Here is a 13,896-nt window from a genome sequence, read left to right as displayed (position 1 = left end):
TGAGGTGATCCTCTCCTTACTCTCCAGAGTAGCTGGGACTATAGATGCACACCGTCACCAGCTAATTTAAACAAATTTTTTAAAACGTTTTTTTAATTAAACTTTAAAAAAAATTTTTTTTATTCAGATGGAGTCTCACTCTATCTGTTGCCTGGGCTGGAGTGCAGTGGTGCGTTCTCAGTTCACTGCAACCTCCGCCTCCTGGGTTCAAGCCGTTTTCCTGCCCCAGTCTCCCAAATAGCTGGGATTACAGACACACACCACCACATCCGGCTAATTTTTTGTATTTCTAGTAGAGACAAAGTTTCACCATGTTGGTCAGGCTGGTCTCAAACTCCTGACCTCAAGTGGTCCACCACCCTCTGCCTCCCAAAGTGCTGGGTTTACAGGCGTGAGCCACCACTCCTGGCCACACCAGCTAATTTTTAATTTATTTTTATTTTTTTGAAGAGATGGCATCTTACCACATTGCCCAGGTTGGTCTCAAACTCCTGGCCTCAAGTGATCATCTCACATTGGCCTCCCAAAGTACCACCATGCCTGACCAGTTTTCTTTGGATATGTTTCTTTCCTCTGCAATGTAACTTACTTTATTATTTAAAAAATGGGGCTGGGCACAGTGGCTCACACCTGTAATCCTAGCACTTTGGGGAGGCCAAGGCAGGAGGATTGCTTGAGCTCAGGAGTTTGAGATCAGCCTGGGCAACATAGTGAGACACCCATGTCTACAAAAATAAAATAATCAGCTGGGCGTGGTGGCACACACCTGTAGTCCCAGCTACTTAGGGGGCTCAGTTGGGAGGATTGCTTGAGCTTGGGAGGGTGTGCCTGCAGTGAGCTGTGATTTTACCACTATACTTCAGTCTGGGCGACAGACCAAGACCTTGTCTCAAAAGAAAAAAAAGGGTATCTTTAGAGGGCTTGTTTATGCAGACGTGCAGCAGTTGAAAATGTGAGGTTTTGCTCCTATGTATGATGATGACAAAATCTGTTAAATTTCTTTGCCTCCATTTTTATGGAATCCTTCAGTTAGCCTCCTATAAAGGACAGAACTAAGACTGATAGAAATTGTTTCAAGGTAATATTTTTCCCTAATCAGTGCTTTGATCAGAATCAAATGTTTTCATGAGAGAATGCTCTATAATTGGAAGACTTTGTAAGAGCTCAGGTGTAAGGTGACTTTCTGGGTGATAATTTTGGCAAAACTCGTTAAATTTTGCATATGACATTTAGGCTGTGTTCAGGGTGCATTTATATAGGTGACTAGGGTGAGCCTCCTCCTCTCCTCCTTTTTTTTGGGGGAGACAGGGCTTTAACTGTTTGTCACCCAGGCTGGAGTGCAGTGGCATGATCTCAGCTCACTGCGACCTCGACCTCCCAGGCTCAAGCTGTCCTCGCACTTCAGCCACCTGAGGAGCTAAGACTACAGGTGCATGCCACCAAGCCTGGCTAATTTTTCTATTTTTTGTAGCAATGGGGTTTCACCATATTGTCCAGGCTGGTCTTGAACTCGTTGGCTTAAGGGATCTGTCTGCTTCGGCCTTCCAAAGTGCTGGGATTACAAGCATGAGCCACCACACCTGGCCTGGGGTGAAACTTCTTAGGATAAACTGATGGCATGGGACTTGCAAGGTCAAAGGGCATGTCCCCATTTTAAACTTGATGTTACATTGCTGGGCAGAAAGGGTTGTGCAGACCTATATACACACTAGCAACATAATGCCTTTTATACAGTTTTCAGTTTTCCTTTGTATGCTTACCTACATTCTGAACCCGGGCACTAGAATTTTGTATTCTATTTCATCATCCATATCAAAGTGTTGCTGTCTACTTTGGATCTGTTTTTTGTTTATTTATTAGAGGCTGATGCCTTGATCAGCTTGATAGGGATATCCTCATTCACTCCCAGGAATTAATTTTTTACCTCTGTCCTTTCCTCAAGAGTTGGAAGTTTTGTCTGCTAACTGCAGAATTCATTTTTTTCTTCCAAGAGTTAAAGGAGCTGGGGGAATTTTGGGGTTTTGGATTCCCTGGAGATTGTTGAAACCTCAGCACATAGATTATTTTTCAGATAAGTCGTGTAGCTTTTAAATGGAATCCAGGTATCAGTCCCTGTACCTCAAACTCCAGTGTACTGAAACTTATTTGTAACAGCCTTTATATTAAATTAACTCTGATCCTCCATTGCAAAAAATTTCCACGATATTTTATAATAGAATCTCACTTATGAAGTCTGGAAATTGGACATTTTAGTTCCAACCCAGGACCCATCTCTGCTTTTCTACAACAGTGCAAATGAATATTTACATAGATATTTTGGGCCAGGCACGGTGGCTCACACCTGTAATCCCAGCACTTTGTGAGGCTGAAGCTGTTGGATCACCTGTGGTCAGGAGTTTGAGACCAGCCTGGCCAACATGATGAAACCCTGTCTCTACTAAAACAAAACAAAACAAAAATTAGTCTGGTGTGGTGGTGGGTGCCTGTAATCCCAGCTACTCATGGGAGGCTGAGGCATGAGAATCGCTTGAACCTGGGAGGTGGAGGTTGCAGTGAGCCGAAATCGCGCCACTGCACTCCAGCCTGGGAGATGGAGCAGGACTCTGTCTCCAAAAAAAAAAAAAAAAGAGAGAGAAAGGCCGGGCGCGGTGGCTCATGCCTGTAATCTCAGCACTTTGGGAGGCCCAGGTGGGTGGATCATGCGGTCAGGAGATCGAGACCATCCTGGCTAACATGGTGAAACCCTGTCTCTACTAAAAATATAAAAAATTAGCCGGGTATGGTGGTGGGCGCCTGTAGTCCCAGCTACTCGGGAGGCCGAGGCAGGAGAATGGCATGAACCCAGGAGGTGGAGCTTGCAGTGAGCTGAGATTGCACCACTGCACTCGAGCCTGGGCGACAGAGCGAGACTCTGTCTCAAAAAAAAAGGAAAAAAAAGTGAAAGATGTTTTGTTTTGTCTTTCTCAGGTGTGGACACCTCAAGATCGCCAGTGTGTCCTGAGTACCTTAGCACAGTTGCTTTTGGATAAGGACTGTACCGTGCTGGTTGGTCGCCAGCTTCGCCCTCTCCTTTTGGATTTGCTGGAAAGGAATGCCGAAGCCATTAAAGCTGGAGGCCAAATCAACCATGATCTGCATGAACGGCTCTGTGTGTCGATGAGCAAACTCATCGGTGACCATCCTGATGTCCTCCCGTGAGTAGCAATTTTATTATTCACATTTCTCCTTGAGGTGATAGAACCTGCTGTCTTCCTGGGATGAAAGGGAGGCTGAGCCGAGAAGGTAAAACGGAAATACAGAAAGGAGAGAGATAAATAGTATTGTTTTATAAAAAGTCACAGCAGAATCCATTTATCCAGCTCAGTTCAGTGAGCATTTACTAGGTTTCTCTTAAATCTTGGCCATCAGAACAGACCTGGAAAGATGGCCAGGATATGTCCCCAATGCTCTCAAGGATTGTATCATGTGGCAAGACATGCATATACAGCGGAGTAAATGAAGTTTAACTGAGGCTCTTACAGCATCCACCTCTAATGGGAAAGATTCCTTCCTTATTAGAGCAGCTGAAGGAGTGCATTAGAAGAGCTATAGTATCCCTCCCAAATTCTATAAATCTGTCTGAATTCGTATACTAAGAGCTGTGTTAGAGCTGGATTTTAATGTGACTTTTAAAGAGATAGTAAAATATGGTTTGTGAGGAATAATCAAAAGAGAGCAAAACTGAGTGTCAGGGGTTTTTAAATTGAGAAGATTTTTAAAACTTTCACTGTAAAAATAATTAATATTCCGTGTACTAATAGGACATTTCTTCTTTTTTTTTTTTTTTTTGAGACGGAGTCCCACTCTATCACCAGGCTAGAGTGCAGTGGTGTGACCTCCGCTCACTGCAACCTCTGCCTCCCTCCTGGGTTCAACTGATTCTCCTGCCTCAGCCTCCTGAGTAGCTGGGACTACAGGCGTGCACCACCACGCCCAGCTAATTTTTGTATTTTTAGTAGAGATGGGGTTTCACCATGTTGGCCAGGATGGTCTCAATCTCTTGACCTCGTGATCTGCCCGCCTCGACCTCCCAAAGTATTGGGATTACAGGCGTGAGCCACTGTGCCCGGCCAACAGAACATTCCTCATATCCAGTGTTTTATTTATTAGCCTTCATCAATACAGTAAATACACTTCGGCCTTCTTGGAAGTATGATATCTAGTCTGGTCCTTTAATGAGGAAATAGGAAATGAAGACTTGGGGGAAAACACTGTTGGTATGAGCTTTTCTAAAAGGGGATGAGAAAAAAATGGACCTGGTTTAATGGAACTAGAAAATATACAGCCAAGTAAAGATCGGGACTCTGAGAACATTCCTGGCTTTCTCTATTCTGATATGTCAGTTAGGTATCAAAGTTCTGTCTCATAAAAAATTACCCAGTTTGTTCCTTTCTTTCTCTTCACCTTGATTAAACTTGTGCTCCCAAATCCCCTCAGCTATAGCTTTGGAGACAGTTTCAGAAGGTTAGAATGACACATTATGTGTTGATTATTTTCTTTTTTTTTTCTTTTTGAAGCAGTCTCACTGTCGCCCAGGCTGGAGTGCAGTGGCACGATCTCGCCTTACTGCAACCTCTTTCTCCTGGGTTCAAGTGATTCTCGTGCCTCAGCCTCCTGAGTAGCTGGGACTACAGATGCACATCACTACACCTGGCTAATTTTTTTTTTTTTTTTTTTCTGAGACAGGGTCTCACTCTGTTGCCCAGTCTGGAGTGCAGTGGCACAATCTTGGCTCATTGCAACCTCCGTCTCCCGATTCAAGTGATTCTCCCACCATCATACTCCACTAATTTTTGTGTTGTGTTTTGTTTTGTTTTTTTGAGACGGAGTCTCACTCTGTCACCTAGGCTGGAGTGCAGTGGCGTGGTCTTGGCTCACTGCAACCTCTGCCTCCTGGGTTAAGCGATTCTCCCACCTCAGCCCCCCGAGTAGCTGGGACTACAGGTGCATGCCACCACACCTGGCTAATTTTTGTATTTTTAGTAGAGATGGGGTTTCACTGTGTTGGCCAGGCTGATCTTGAACTCCTGACCTCGTGATCCACCTACCTCGGCCTCCCAAATTGCTGGGATTATAGGTGTAAGCCACTGCGCCTGGCCTAACTTTTGTATTTTTTTGGGTTTTCACCATGTTGTCCAGGCCAGTCTTGAACTCCTGGCCTCAAGTGATCTGCCCGCCTCGGCCTCCCAAAGTGCTGGGATTACAGGTGTGAGCCTGGCCTGGTTTTTGTATTTTTAGTGTAGATGGGGTTTCACCATGTTGGCCAGGCTGGTCTTGAATTCCTGACCTTGGGTGATCTGCCCGCCTTGGCCTCCCAAAGTGCTGGGATTACAGGCATGAGCCACCACACCCAGAGATTATTTCTCTTAATGTTATATCAGAGTGTAACCTTATTTCTAAGTTTTACCTATACTGACGTGACCAGCGCCTGCTGTGAATCATGTCTGCAATACACAGAAGTATCCTGGACTAGTAAAGAAGAAAAAAACAGTTCTTTTTCCTCTACATTTGCGGAACACATCACTTCTAACACCAGATGTGTGACTTTTTACCTATATCTATCAATTCTCTGACACCAGTTTGGTACCCTACAATTCAGTTCAACTCTGAGACTGTCTATCTGGAGTTAGTACAGACCCCACAGGTTAAAGATTCAGTCCCACAAGAGTATCTCACCATTCCTCCCCTGCAGACCCGCTCTCTAGACACCAATCTCAAGTCTAGGTTATCATATATGCTTCTGACCAAAAGGCTGTAAATCAGAGACTTCCTTGACCCACCTCTTCAGGTTTGATTATTTGCTAAAGTAGCTCACAGAACTCAGGAAAACAGTTTCTTTACTAGATTACAAGTGTATTAGAAAAGGATACAACTCAGGAAGAGCCAGTTAGAAGAGATGCACAGGATAAGGTATGGGGGAAGGGGACAGTAAGCATCTATGCTCCCCACCGGCTGCAGCACCCTCTCAGCACCTCCATTTGTTTACCACCCTGAAAGCTCTCAGAACCCCATTTATTTTTGTTGTTGTTGTTTGTTTTTTTTTTGAGATGAAGTTTTGCTCTTGTTGCTCAGGCTGGAGTGCAATGGCGCGATCTTGGCTCACTGCAACCTCCGCCTTCCAGGTTCACGTGATTCTCCTGCCTCAGCCTCCTGAGTAGCTGGGATTACAGGCATGTGCCACCATGCCTGGCTAATTTTGTATTTTTAGTAGAGACACGGTTTCTCCGTGTTGGTCAGGCTGGTCTCGAACTCCCGACCTCAGGTGATCTGCCCGCCTAGGCCTCCCAAAGTGCTGGGATTACAGGTGTGAGCCACTGCGCCCGGCCTGTTTTTCCTTTTTTTTTTTCTTTTTAAATGGTTATTTCATTAGGAAGGCATGATTGATTATATCTTTGACCATTGGAGATCCTCTTAACCTTCATCCCCTCTCTCCTCTCTGGCAGTTGGGCTGAAAGTTTTAACTTTATTATCACTTGGTTGGTTCTCCTGGCAACCAACCAGTGCCCGCCCCCCCCCCCCACCCCCCGCCCTCGCCATTGTCACCTCATTACATAAACTCAGGTGTGATTGAAAGGGGGTTGAATAACAGAAGAATAGCTCTTACTGCTTTGGGAATTACAATTCCTGGAGCTCTGTCCTGGAACCAGATTGAAAACTAAACATATATCACAAATAAGTTCAACTTTTTTTTTTTTTTTTTGAGACGGAGTCTTGGTCTGTCGCCCAGGCTGGAGTGCAGTGGTGCAATCTCGGCTCACTGCAAGCTCCGCCTCCCGGGTTCACACCATTCTCCTGCCTCAGCCTCTCTGAGTAGCTGGGACTACAGGCACCTGCCACCACGCCCGGCTAATTTTTTGTATTTTTAGTAGAGTCGGGGTTTCACCGTGGTCTCGATCTCCTGACCTCGTGATCCGCCCACCTTGGCCTCCCAAAGTGCTGGGATTACAAGCGTGAGCCACCGCGCCTGGCCTAAGCTCAAGTTTTTAACAAAATTTAAGTTTCATTCTTAAAAATGTGTATACACTTTTTCCCGTTGTGGTAGGAAAATGCATAAAATTGATCACCTTTACTGTTTCTTTTCTTTTTTTTTTTTTGGTGACGGAATTTCGTTCTTGTTGTCCAGGCTGGAATGCAATGGCGTGGTCTTGGCTCACTGCAACTTCTGCCTCCCAGGTTCAAGTGATTCTCCTGCCTCAGCCTCTGAAGTAGCTGGGATCACAGGCATGTGCCACCACACCTGGCTAATTTTGTATTTTTAGTAGAGGTGGGGATTTCACCATGTTGGCCAGGCTGGTCTCGAACTCCTGACCTTAGGTGATCCACCCGCCTCGGCCTCCCAGTGTTGGGATTGCAGGCATGAGCCACTGCGCCTGGCCCAGCTTTACTATTTCTAAGTGTGCAGTTTATTTGGATTGCATTTTAGCTTAATTTCTTGGTTACAGTTTTGCATCTGCTGCTAGTTTGTGCTGGGCACGTGCCCCACATCAGTGCTGTCTGTCTTTTGATTGGTAAGAGCAATAGTGGGTGGGCCCAGTCACAGCCTTTATGGATAGCAGATGGATTGTTGTGGTGGAGCATGCACTTTCTTTTCAAAGATATAGTCCATGTGTAAGGTACTGTATGCATGTGGCCAGTCATGCGGCCATACAGCAGAATGAGGGAGCAAAATAGTTGCTCTTACACATTTTAGTTAAAAACTGTATCTAGAAATGCCTTAAAGATAACATCTTGTATTTGTTTTTAGACTTTTCTTCCTCTCCAAGAACTACTTTATTCTCACTGTATCCCTGTGAGGAAAATAATGTGCTAATAGTATAATACCTATTTTCCTTTTTCTTCTTTTAGTTCCAGAAGTGATATATTCAAATAACATTCAACAATACAGAATGGTAGGAAGCTAAAGGTCCTCTCCACCCTGAAATCATACCCTCCAAAGATAGCTGGTATTAATATTTTGATATGTTTTCTCCCAAATGTCTTTTCTCACTGTTGCACACATCAGAGTATACACACAAGTACATGAATATGCATGCATTTTAAATATGGCTTTATTGGAATAGTTTATATAAAAGTGTACAATTCAGTGGTTTTTAGTATTTTCATCAATATATGCAGTCATCACTACAGTCAATTATATTTACTTTTTGTTTATTTTTAGCTTGCACTAAATTATTTTCAAAAATTTTAACCTTTAGGCATTTTCTTATAAAAACTTGCTACTCATACATAAACTAATATGAACTTAAAATTCATCATACATTTGCTTCACTTTTTTTTTTTTTTTTTGAGACAGAGTTTCACTCTTGTTGCCCAGGCTGGAATGCAGTGGTGCAATCTTGGCTCACTGCAACCTCCGCCTCCCAGGTTCAAGTGATTCTGCTGCCTTAGCCTCCTGAGTAGCTGGGATCACCACCACTCACGGCTAATTTTGTCTTTTTAGTAGAGATGGGGTTTCTCCATGTTGGTCAGGCTGGTCTCAAACTCCCAACCTCAGGTGATCCAACTGTCTCAGCCTCTTAATGTGCTGGGATTACAGGCGTGAGCCACTGTGCCCGGCCTACTTCACTTTTTAACTTGACTTCCTAGTAAATCTTTTTTTTTTTTTTTTTTTTTGAGACAGAGTCTCACTCTGTCGCCCAGGCTAGAGTGCAGTGGCACGATCTCGGCTCACTGCAAGCTCCGCCTCCTGGGTTCACGCCATTCTCCTGCCTCAGCCTCCTGAGTATCTGGGACTACAGGTGCCCGCCACCACGCCTGGCTAATTTTTTTTGTATTTTTAGTAGAGATGGAGTTTCACCGTGTTAGCCAGGATGGTCTTGATCTCCTGACCTCGTGATCCACTCGCCTCGGCCTCCCAAAGTTCTGGGATTACAGGCGTGAGCCACCGCGCCTGGCCGACTTTCTAATAAATCTTTAGCTTCTCTTCTTTTGGCTGCTGTGTAAGGAGATCCTCTTTTACTTGGATTGTTTAAGAGCATCATTCATTAATGAGCATCTCATACTTTCCCTTTATTGGCAGTAGGCCTTAGACCTGGTATTTATGCTGCCTTCTGTTTTGTCATTTTTAATTCAAACCCACCTCTGTAATAGCTACCACTGAAGGCAGATTTTGGTAGACTTTGAAAAACTTGTTTTACTTGAGACTTCATATGCCTCATGGCTTGCAAAACATAATGGCCTACGAATCCCATGGCAGCAAATCATTCCAACTGCTACTACTGTACTGGCCACAGCTCCAGCTGGGCTCCCCTGCCTCTACCAGGAACGTGAATCATCCCAGGCCAGAGGTTGCAGCTAACAACTACATACCTTTATCAGAGAGCAACACAGCCACCGACCATAAGAACAGAACCCACTACAGTCCATTTTTGAACATTTGTACACAATTTTTTAAGATAGAATTTTTTTTTTTTTTGAGGTGGAGTCTTGCTGTGTCGCCAGGCTGGAGTGCAGTGGCGTGATCTTGGCTCACTGCAACCTCTGCCTCCTTCCCAGGTTCAAGCAATTCTCCTGCCTCAGCCTTCTGGGTAGCTGGGACTACAGGTGTGCGCCACCACACCCAGCTAATTTTTTTATTTTTAGTAGAGACGGGGTTTCGCCATGTTGGCCAGGATAGTCTCGATCTCTTGACCTTGTGATCGCCTCCCTTGGCCTCCCAAAGTGCCGGGATTACAGGCGTGAGCCACCTCACCCGACCAGAAATTTTTTTGTTGTTGTTGAGATGGAGTTTCACTCTTGTTGCCCACGCTGGAGTGCAATGGTGCGATCTTGGCTCACTGCAACCTTCGCCTCCCAGGTTCAAGTGATTCTTCTGCCTCAGCCTCCTGAGTAGCTGGGATTACAGGCTTGTGTCACCATGCCCGGCTAATTTTGTATTTTTAGTAGAGATGGGGTTTCTCCATGTTGGTCAGGCTGGTCTCGAACTCCCGACCTCAGGTGATCCACCCGCATCAGCCTCCCAAAGTGCTGGGATTACAGGTGTGAGCCACTGCGCCCAGCCCAGAAATTTTTATAAAATTAAAAACAAACATCTAATGCATGCTAATTATTTTTTAATACTTAATTTAGAGCCATTTTAGGCTCACAGCAAAATTGAGAGGAAGGTACAGAGATTTCCCATATACACACTGTACCCACACATGCATAGCCTCCCCATTATCAGCATCTCCCATCAGAGTAGTGCATTTGTTACAATTGATGAGCCTACTCAAAGTCCATCCAATTACATTAAGGTTCATTAGGATTAGTGTTAATTCTTCTTTCAGTGTTTGGTAGAATTCCCTAGTGTAATCATCTAGCTTTTCTCTAGTGCAGTCTGGGCTTTTCTTTGGTCGGAGGTTTTTGATTACTGACTAAATCTCTTTACTAGTTACTTATTGGTCTGTACATATTTTTCATTTCTTTATAATGTTCAAAGGTTTTTTTTTTTTTTTTTTTTGAGACAGAGTTTTGCTCTTGTCACCCAGGCTGGAGTGCAATGGCGCGATCTTGGCTCACTGTAACCTCCGTGTCTCGGGCTCAAGTGATTCTCCTGCCTCATTCTCCTGAGTAGCTGGGATTACAGGCATGCACCACCACACCTGGCTAATTTTGTGTTTTTAGTAGAGACGGAGTTTCACCATGTTGGCCAGGCTGGTCTTGAACTCCTTACCTAAAGTGATCTGCCCACCTCAGCCTCCCAAAGTGCTGGGATTTCAGGTGTGAGCCACTGTGCCTGGCCATGTTCAAAGTTTTAATAATATTTTTTATTTCCGTGGCATTGGTTATATAATACAATGTCTCCCCCACCTTTTTTATTTGTTTGTTTTGAGACGGAATCTCGCTGTGTTGCCCAGGCCTGAGAGCAGTGGTGCGATCTCGGCTCACTGCAACCTCCGCCTCCCGGGTTCAAGTGATTCTCTTGCCTCAACGTCCCGAATAGCTGGGATTACAGGCATGCGCCACCGCCACGCCCGGCTAATTTCGTATTTTTAGTAGAGATGGGGTTTCACCATATTGGTCCAGCTGTCTAGAACTCCTGACCTCAGGTGATCCGCCCGCCTCAGCCTCCGAAAGTGCTGGGATTACAGGTGTGAGCCACCACACCCAGCCCCGTCTTTTATTTCTGATTTTAGTTTATTTGAATCTTTTTTTTCTTAATCTGGCGAAGGGTTTGCAGTTCATTTACTTATTTTGAGACAAGATCTTGCTCTGTCATCCAGGCTGGAATGCAGTGGCACCTTCATAGTTCATTGTAACTTCGAACCTGGCAAATGATCCCCAGCTTCAGGCTCCTGAATAGGCTTCAGGCTCCACCATACCCTGCTAATTTTTTTTTTTTTTCCATAGGAATGAGGTCTCACTATGTTGCCCAGGCTTGTCCTCTTCATTCATTAAGGTGTACCTTCAGCATCTCTTCTTGATTCTCCCCAGATTCAGTTGACTCGTGTGTGTATGTCTCTTAGTGTTTCTAAAAGTGGCTGTCTTCCTTACTAGACAGCAAACAAATCCTCAAGAAAAGTATCTCTTTGGTTTTGAATCCCAGTTATTAAACTACGGTATCTGGCTCATAGAACTGAGTAAATGTTTGTTGGAAATGAGTGCCTTTTCCGTTGTAAACACTTACGTTAGGTACCCCCTGCTTTTGTAGGTAATTACTTTAGATTTTTGTATCCTCTTAGTCAGAATTATCTCATGCCATTGTCCTGGTTCCTGAAATTGAACAGGATACAATTTTAGGACTAAGTAGATTCAGCATTCATTAACCTATGTTCTCAGACCCTCGGGAGTTCTGTTTTGTGGTTTGGTCAGAGTAGAGAGATGTGTTCTATGATATTCCCACCAATCAATGAAAATATAGATACTCCTTGTTGAAAATAGCTTAAGTTGAAAATGCACTTAATACTCTGATAAACCTGTTACAAAGCAGAAAAATTAAGTCCAACCATTGTTAAGTTGGGGATGTCTGTATTTGTGTTTGAAGGTTTGCCCTGAGGTATTTCAAGGACACATCCCCAGTGTTTCAAAGACTTTTCCTAGAGAGTTCAGATGCTAATCCAGTCCGCTATGGGCGTAGGAGGATGAAACTCCGGGACCTAATGGAAGCAGCCTACAAGTTTCTGCAGCAGGAGCAGTCTGTGTTCCGGGAGCTCTGGGACTGGAGTGTGTGTGTCCCTCTCCTCAGAAGCCATGACACCTTGGTTCGCTGGTGCGTAGCTGTTAGACTTTTTTGTAATTCTAGTGTGGGGATGGTACCTGGCATGTGTGGAGTTGTATGTGTCAGGAGGGAAAGGAAACCATTTAAAATTTGTTATTTTTGTTCTTGTGGCTTTTGGGGTTTTACTTCCTTTCTTTAATCATGTGTCATTGCAGAGGAATACGAGATGATATGAATGGAGTTTCACCTTTTTCATGTTCCATCAAGTAAATCCATTGTGTCTGACTTGTATTTTCTGTTCTTAAATGTGTTGTAATAATTGAGATTTCCTTTTCTAGTGTTCAGTTGGCTAGTGAATTTTATTTATTCTTTATAATCAACTGCAGATAAACTGAATTTACATACTTTCTTTTTCCCTAGGTATACAGCCAATTGTCTTGCTTTGGTTACCTGTATGAATGAAGAGCACAAGTTATCATTTCTTAAGAAGATATTTAATAGTGATGAATTGATCCATTTCAGGTTGAGGTAAGCAGGAGCCTTCATGGAGGTCTTGCTATAGCATTTCTTTTTTTTTTTTTTTCTTTTCTTTTCTGGGGGTGACAGGCCAGAGGTGACTGCAGGTCTTGCCATAGCATTTCTGAGCGATAAGGTAATTGACGAGACTCTCCTTTCTCTCAGGTTATTAGAAGAGGCCCAGTTGCAGGACTTGGAGAAGGCCTTGGTTTTGGCCAATCCAGAAGTCTCCCTTTGGCGTAAGGAGAAGGAGCTGCAGTACTTACAGGGACATCTTGTTTCATCTGACCTCTCCCCTAGGGTGACAGCTGTTTGTGGTGTGCTGCTGCCTGGGCAGCCGCCAGCCCCTGGAGAGCTGGTATGTTGGTATCAGTAGGGGGTGTGTCCCCTTCCTCCTACTAAACACTGAGTGTGCTCTGTCTTTGGCTGGGTTCTATGTACCAGGTGTGAGCTAAATTTAGTTTGTTAAATTGCTACTCCATTTTTGGAAGTTAAGAAGAAATTCATGTTGGGCTTTTCCCCTGATATTCCCACTGTTCTTGTTTTTATTTTTTGTTAATTTTTTAAATTATAGAGACGGGGTCTCATTATGTTGTCTGTGCTGGTCTGGAACTCCTGGCCTTAAGGGATCATGCCACCTCAGTCTCCCAAAGTGTTGGGATTACAGGCCTGAGCCACTGCACCCAGCCTGTCCCTGTTTAATATGAAATTAGAAACTAATGGTTCCTGTGTGATGCCTTTAACTTGCGCAGAGCTGTTCCATATATCTTCTTGTTTGCTTGCTGCAAAAACCGTGTGAAATTCTGTAGCACATGTTACGATCTTATGTTGATGTAATTCAAAGGCAGAATTACTTGCTGGAGATCCTTGGACTGCTCTGTGGCAACGACAGGCCTAGGTCTAGAGATAACTCCCAGCAGCCTCTTCTTTCAGAACTATCTCATTGTATGAGAGTCCAGTATCTAGTAAACTTCCTCTCTCCCGTATGCAACAAGCTTCTTTCCACGAATGGCTTGAGACCACACTTGAACAGGCTTATAGATCATAAGTCTGGCACTACTGGGAGCCAGTCTCTTTTTCCATAGCAGTCTTCAGTCAGTTGTCACTTTGTCTGATGGTCAGGCTGTAGTGCAAGTGCAGTGGCACAACCTCGGCTCATTGCAACCTCCGCCTCCCAGGTTTAAGTGATTCTTCTGCCTCAGCCT

General features: G+C 44.3%; 1 protein-coding gene and 1 pseudogene across 1 annotated transcript in view; one reads left to right on the top strand and one right to left on the bottom strand.

Annotated features, from left to right (window-relative positions):
• MDN1 (midasin AAA ATPase 1) overlaps window positions 1-13,896 on the top strand; it is a 179,395-nt gene that overhangs the window by 13,209 nt on the left and 152,290 nt on the right. The window contains exons 2-5 of the mRNA XM_030809472.1: window positions 2,968-3,194; window positions 12,002-12,226; window positions 12,596-12,703; window positions 12,857-13,049. Coding sequence (XP_030665332.1) covers window positions 2,968-3,194; window positions 12,002-12,226; window positions 12,596-12,703; window positions 12,857-13,049 — 753 coding nt within the window. The remainder of the gene's footprint in view (window positions 1-2,967; window positions 3,195-12,001; window positions 12,227-12,595; window positions 12,704-12,856; window positions 13,050-13,896) is intronic.
• On the bottom strand, window positions 4,156-9,405 carry LOC105739544 (annotated as a pseudogene).

Source organism: Nomascus leucogenys, chromosome 3 (assembly GCF_006542625.1).
Source record: "Nomascus leucogenys isolate Asia chromosome 3, Asia_NLE_v1, whole genome shotgun sequence".
In the NCBI taxonomy this organism is placed as follows: Eukaryota; Metazoa; Chordata; class Mammalia; order Primates; family Hylobatidae; genus Nomascus; species Nomascus leucogenys.
The sequence above is the reverse complement of the archived record's forward strand: the minus strand, read 5'-3'. Positions and strand labels throughout refer to the sequence as shown.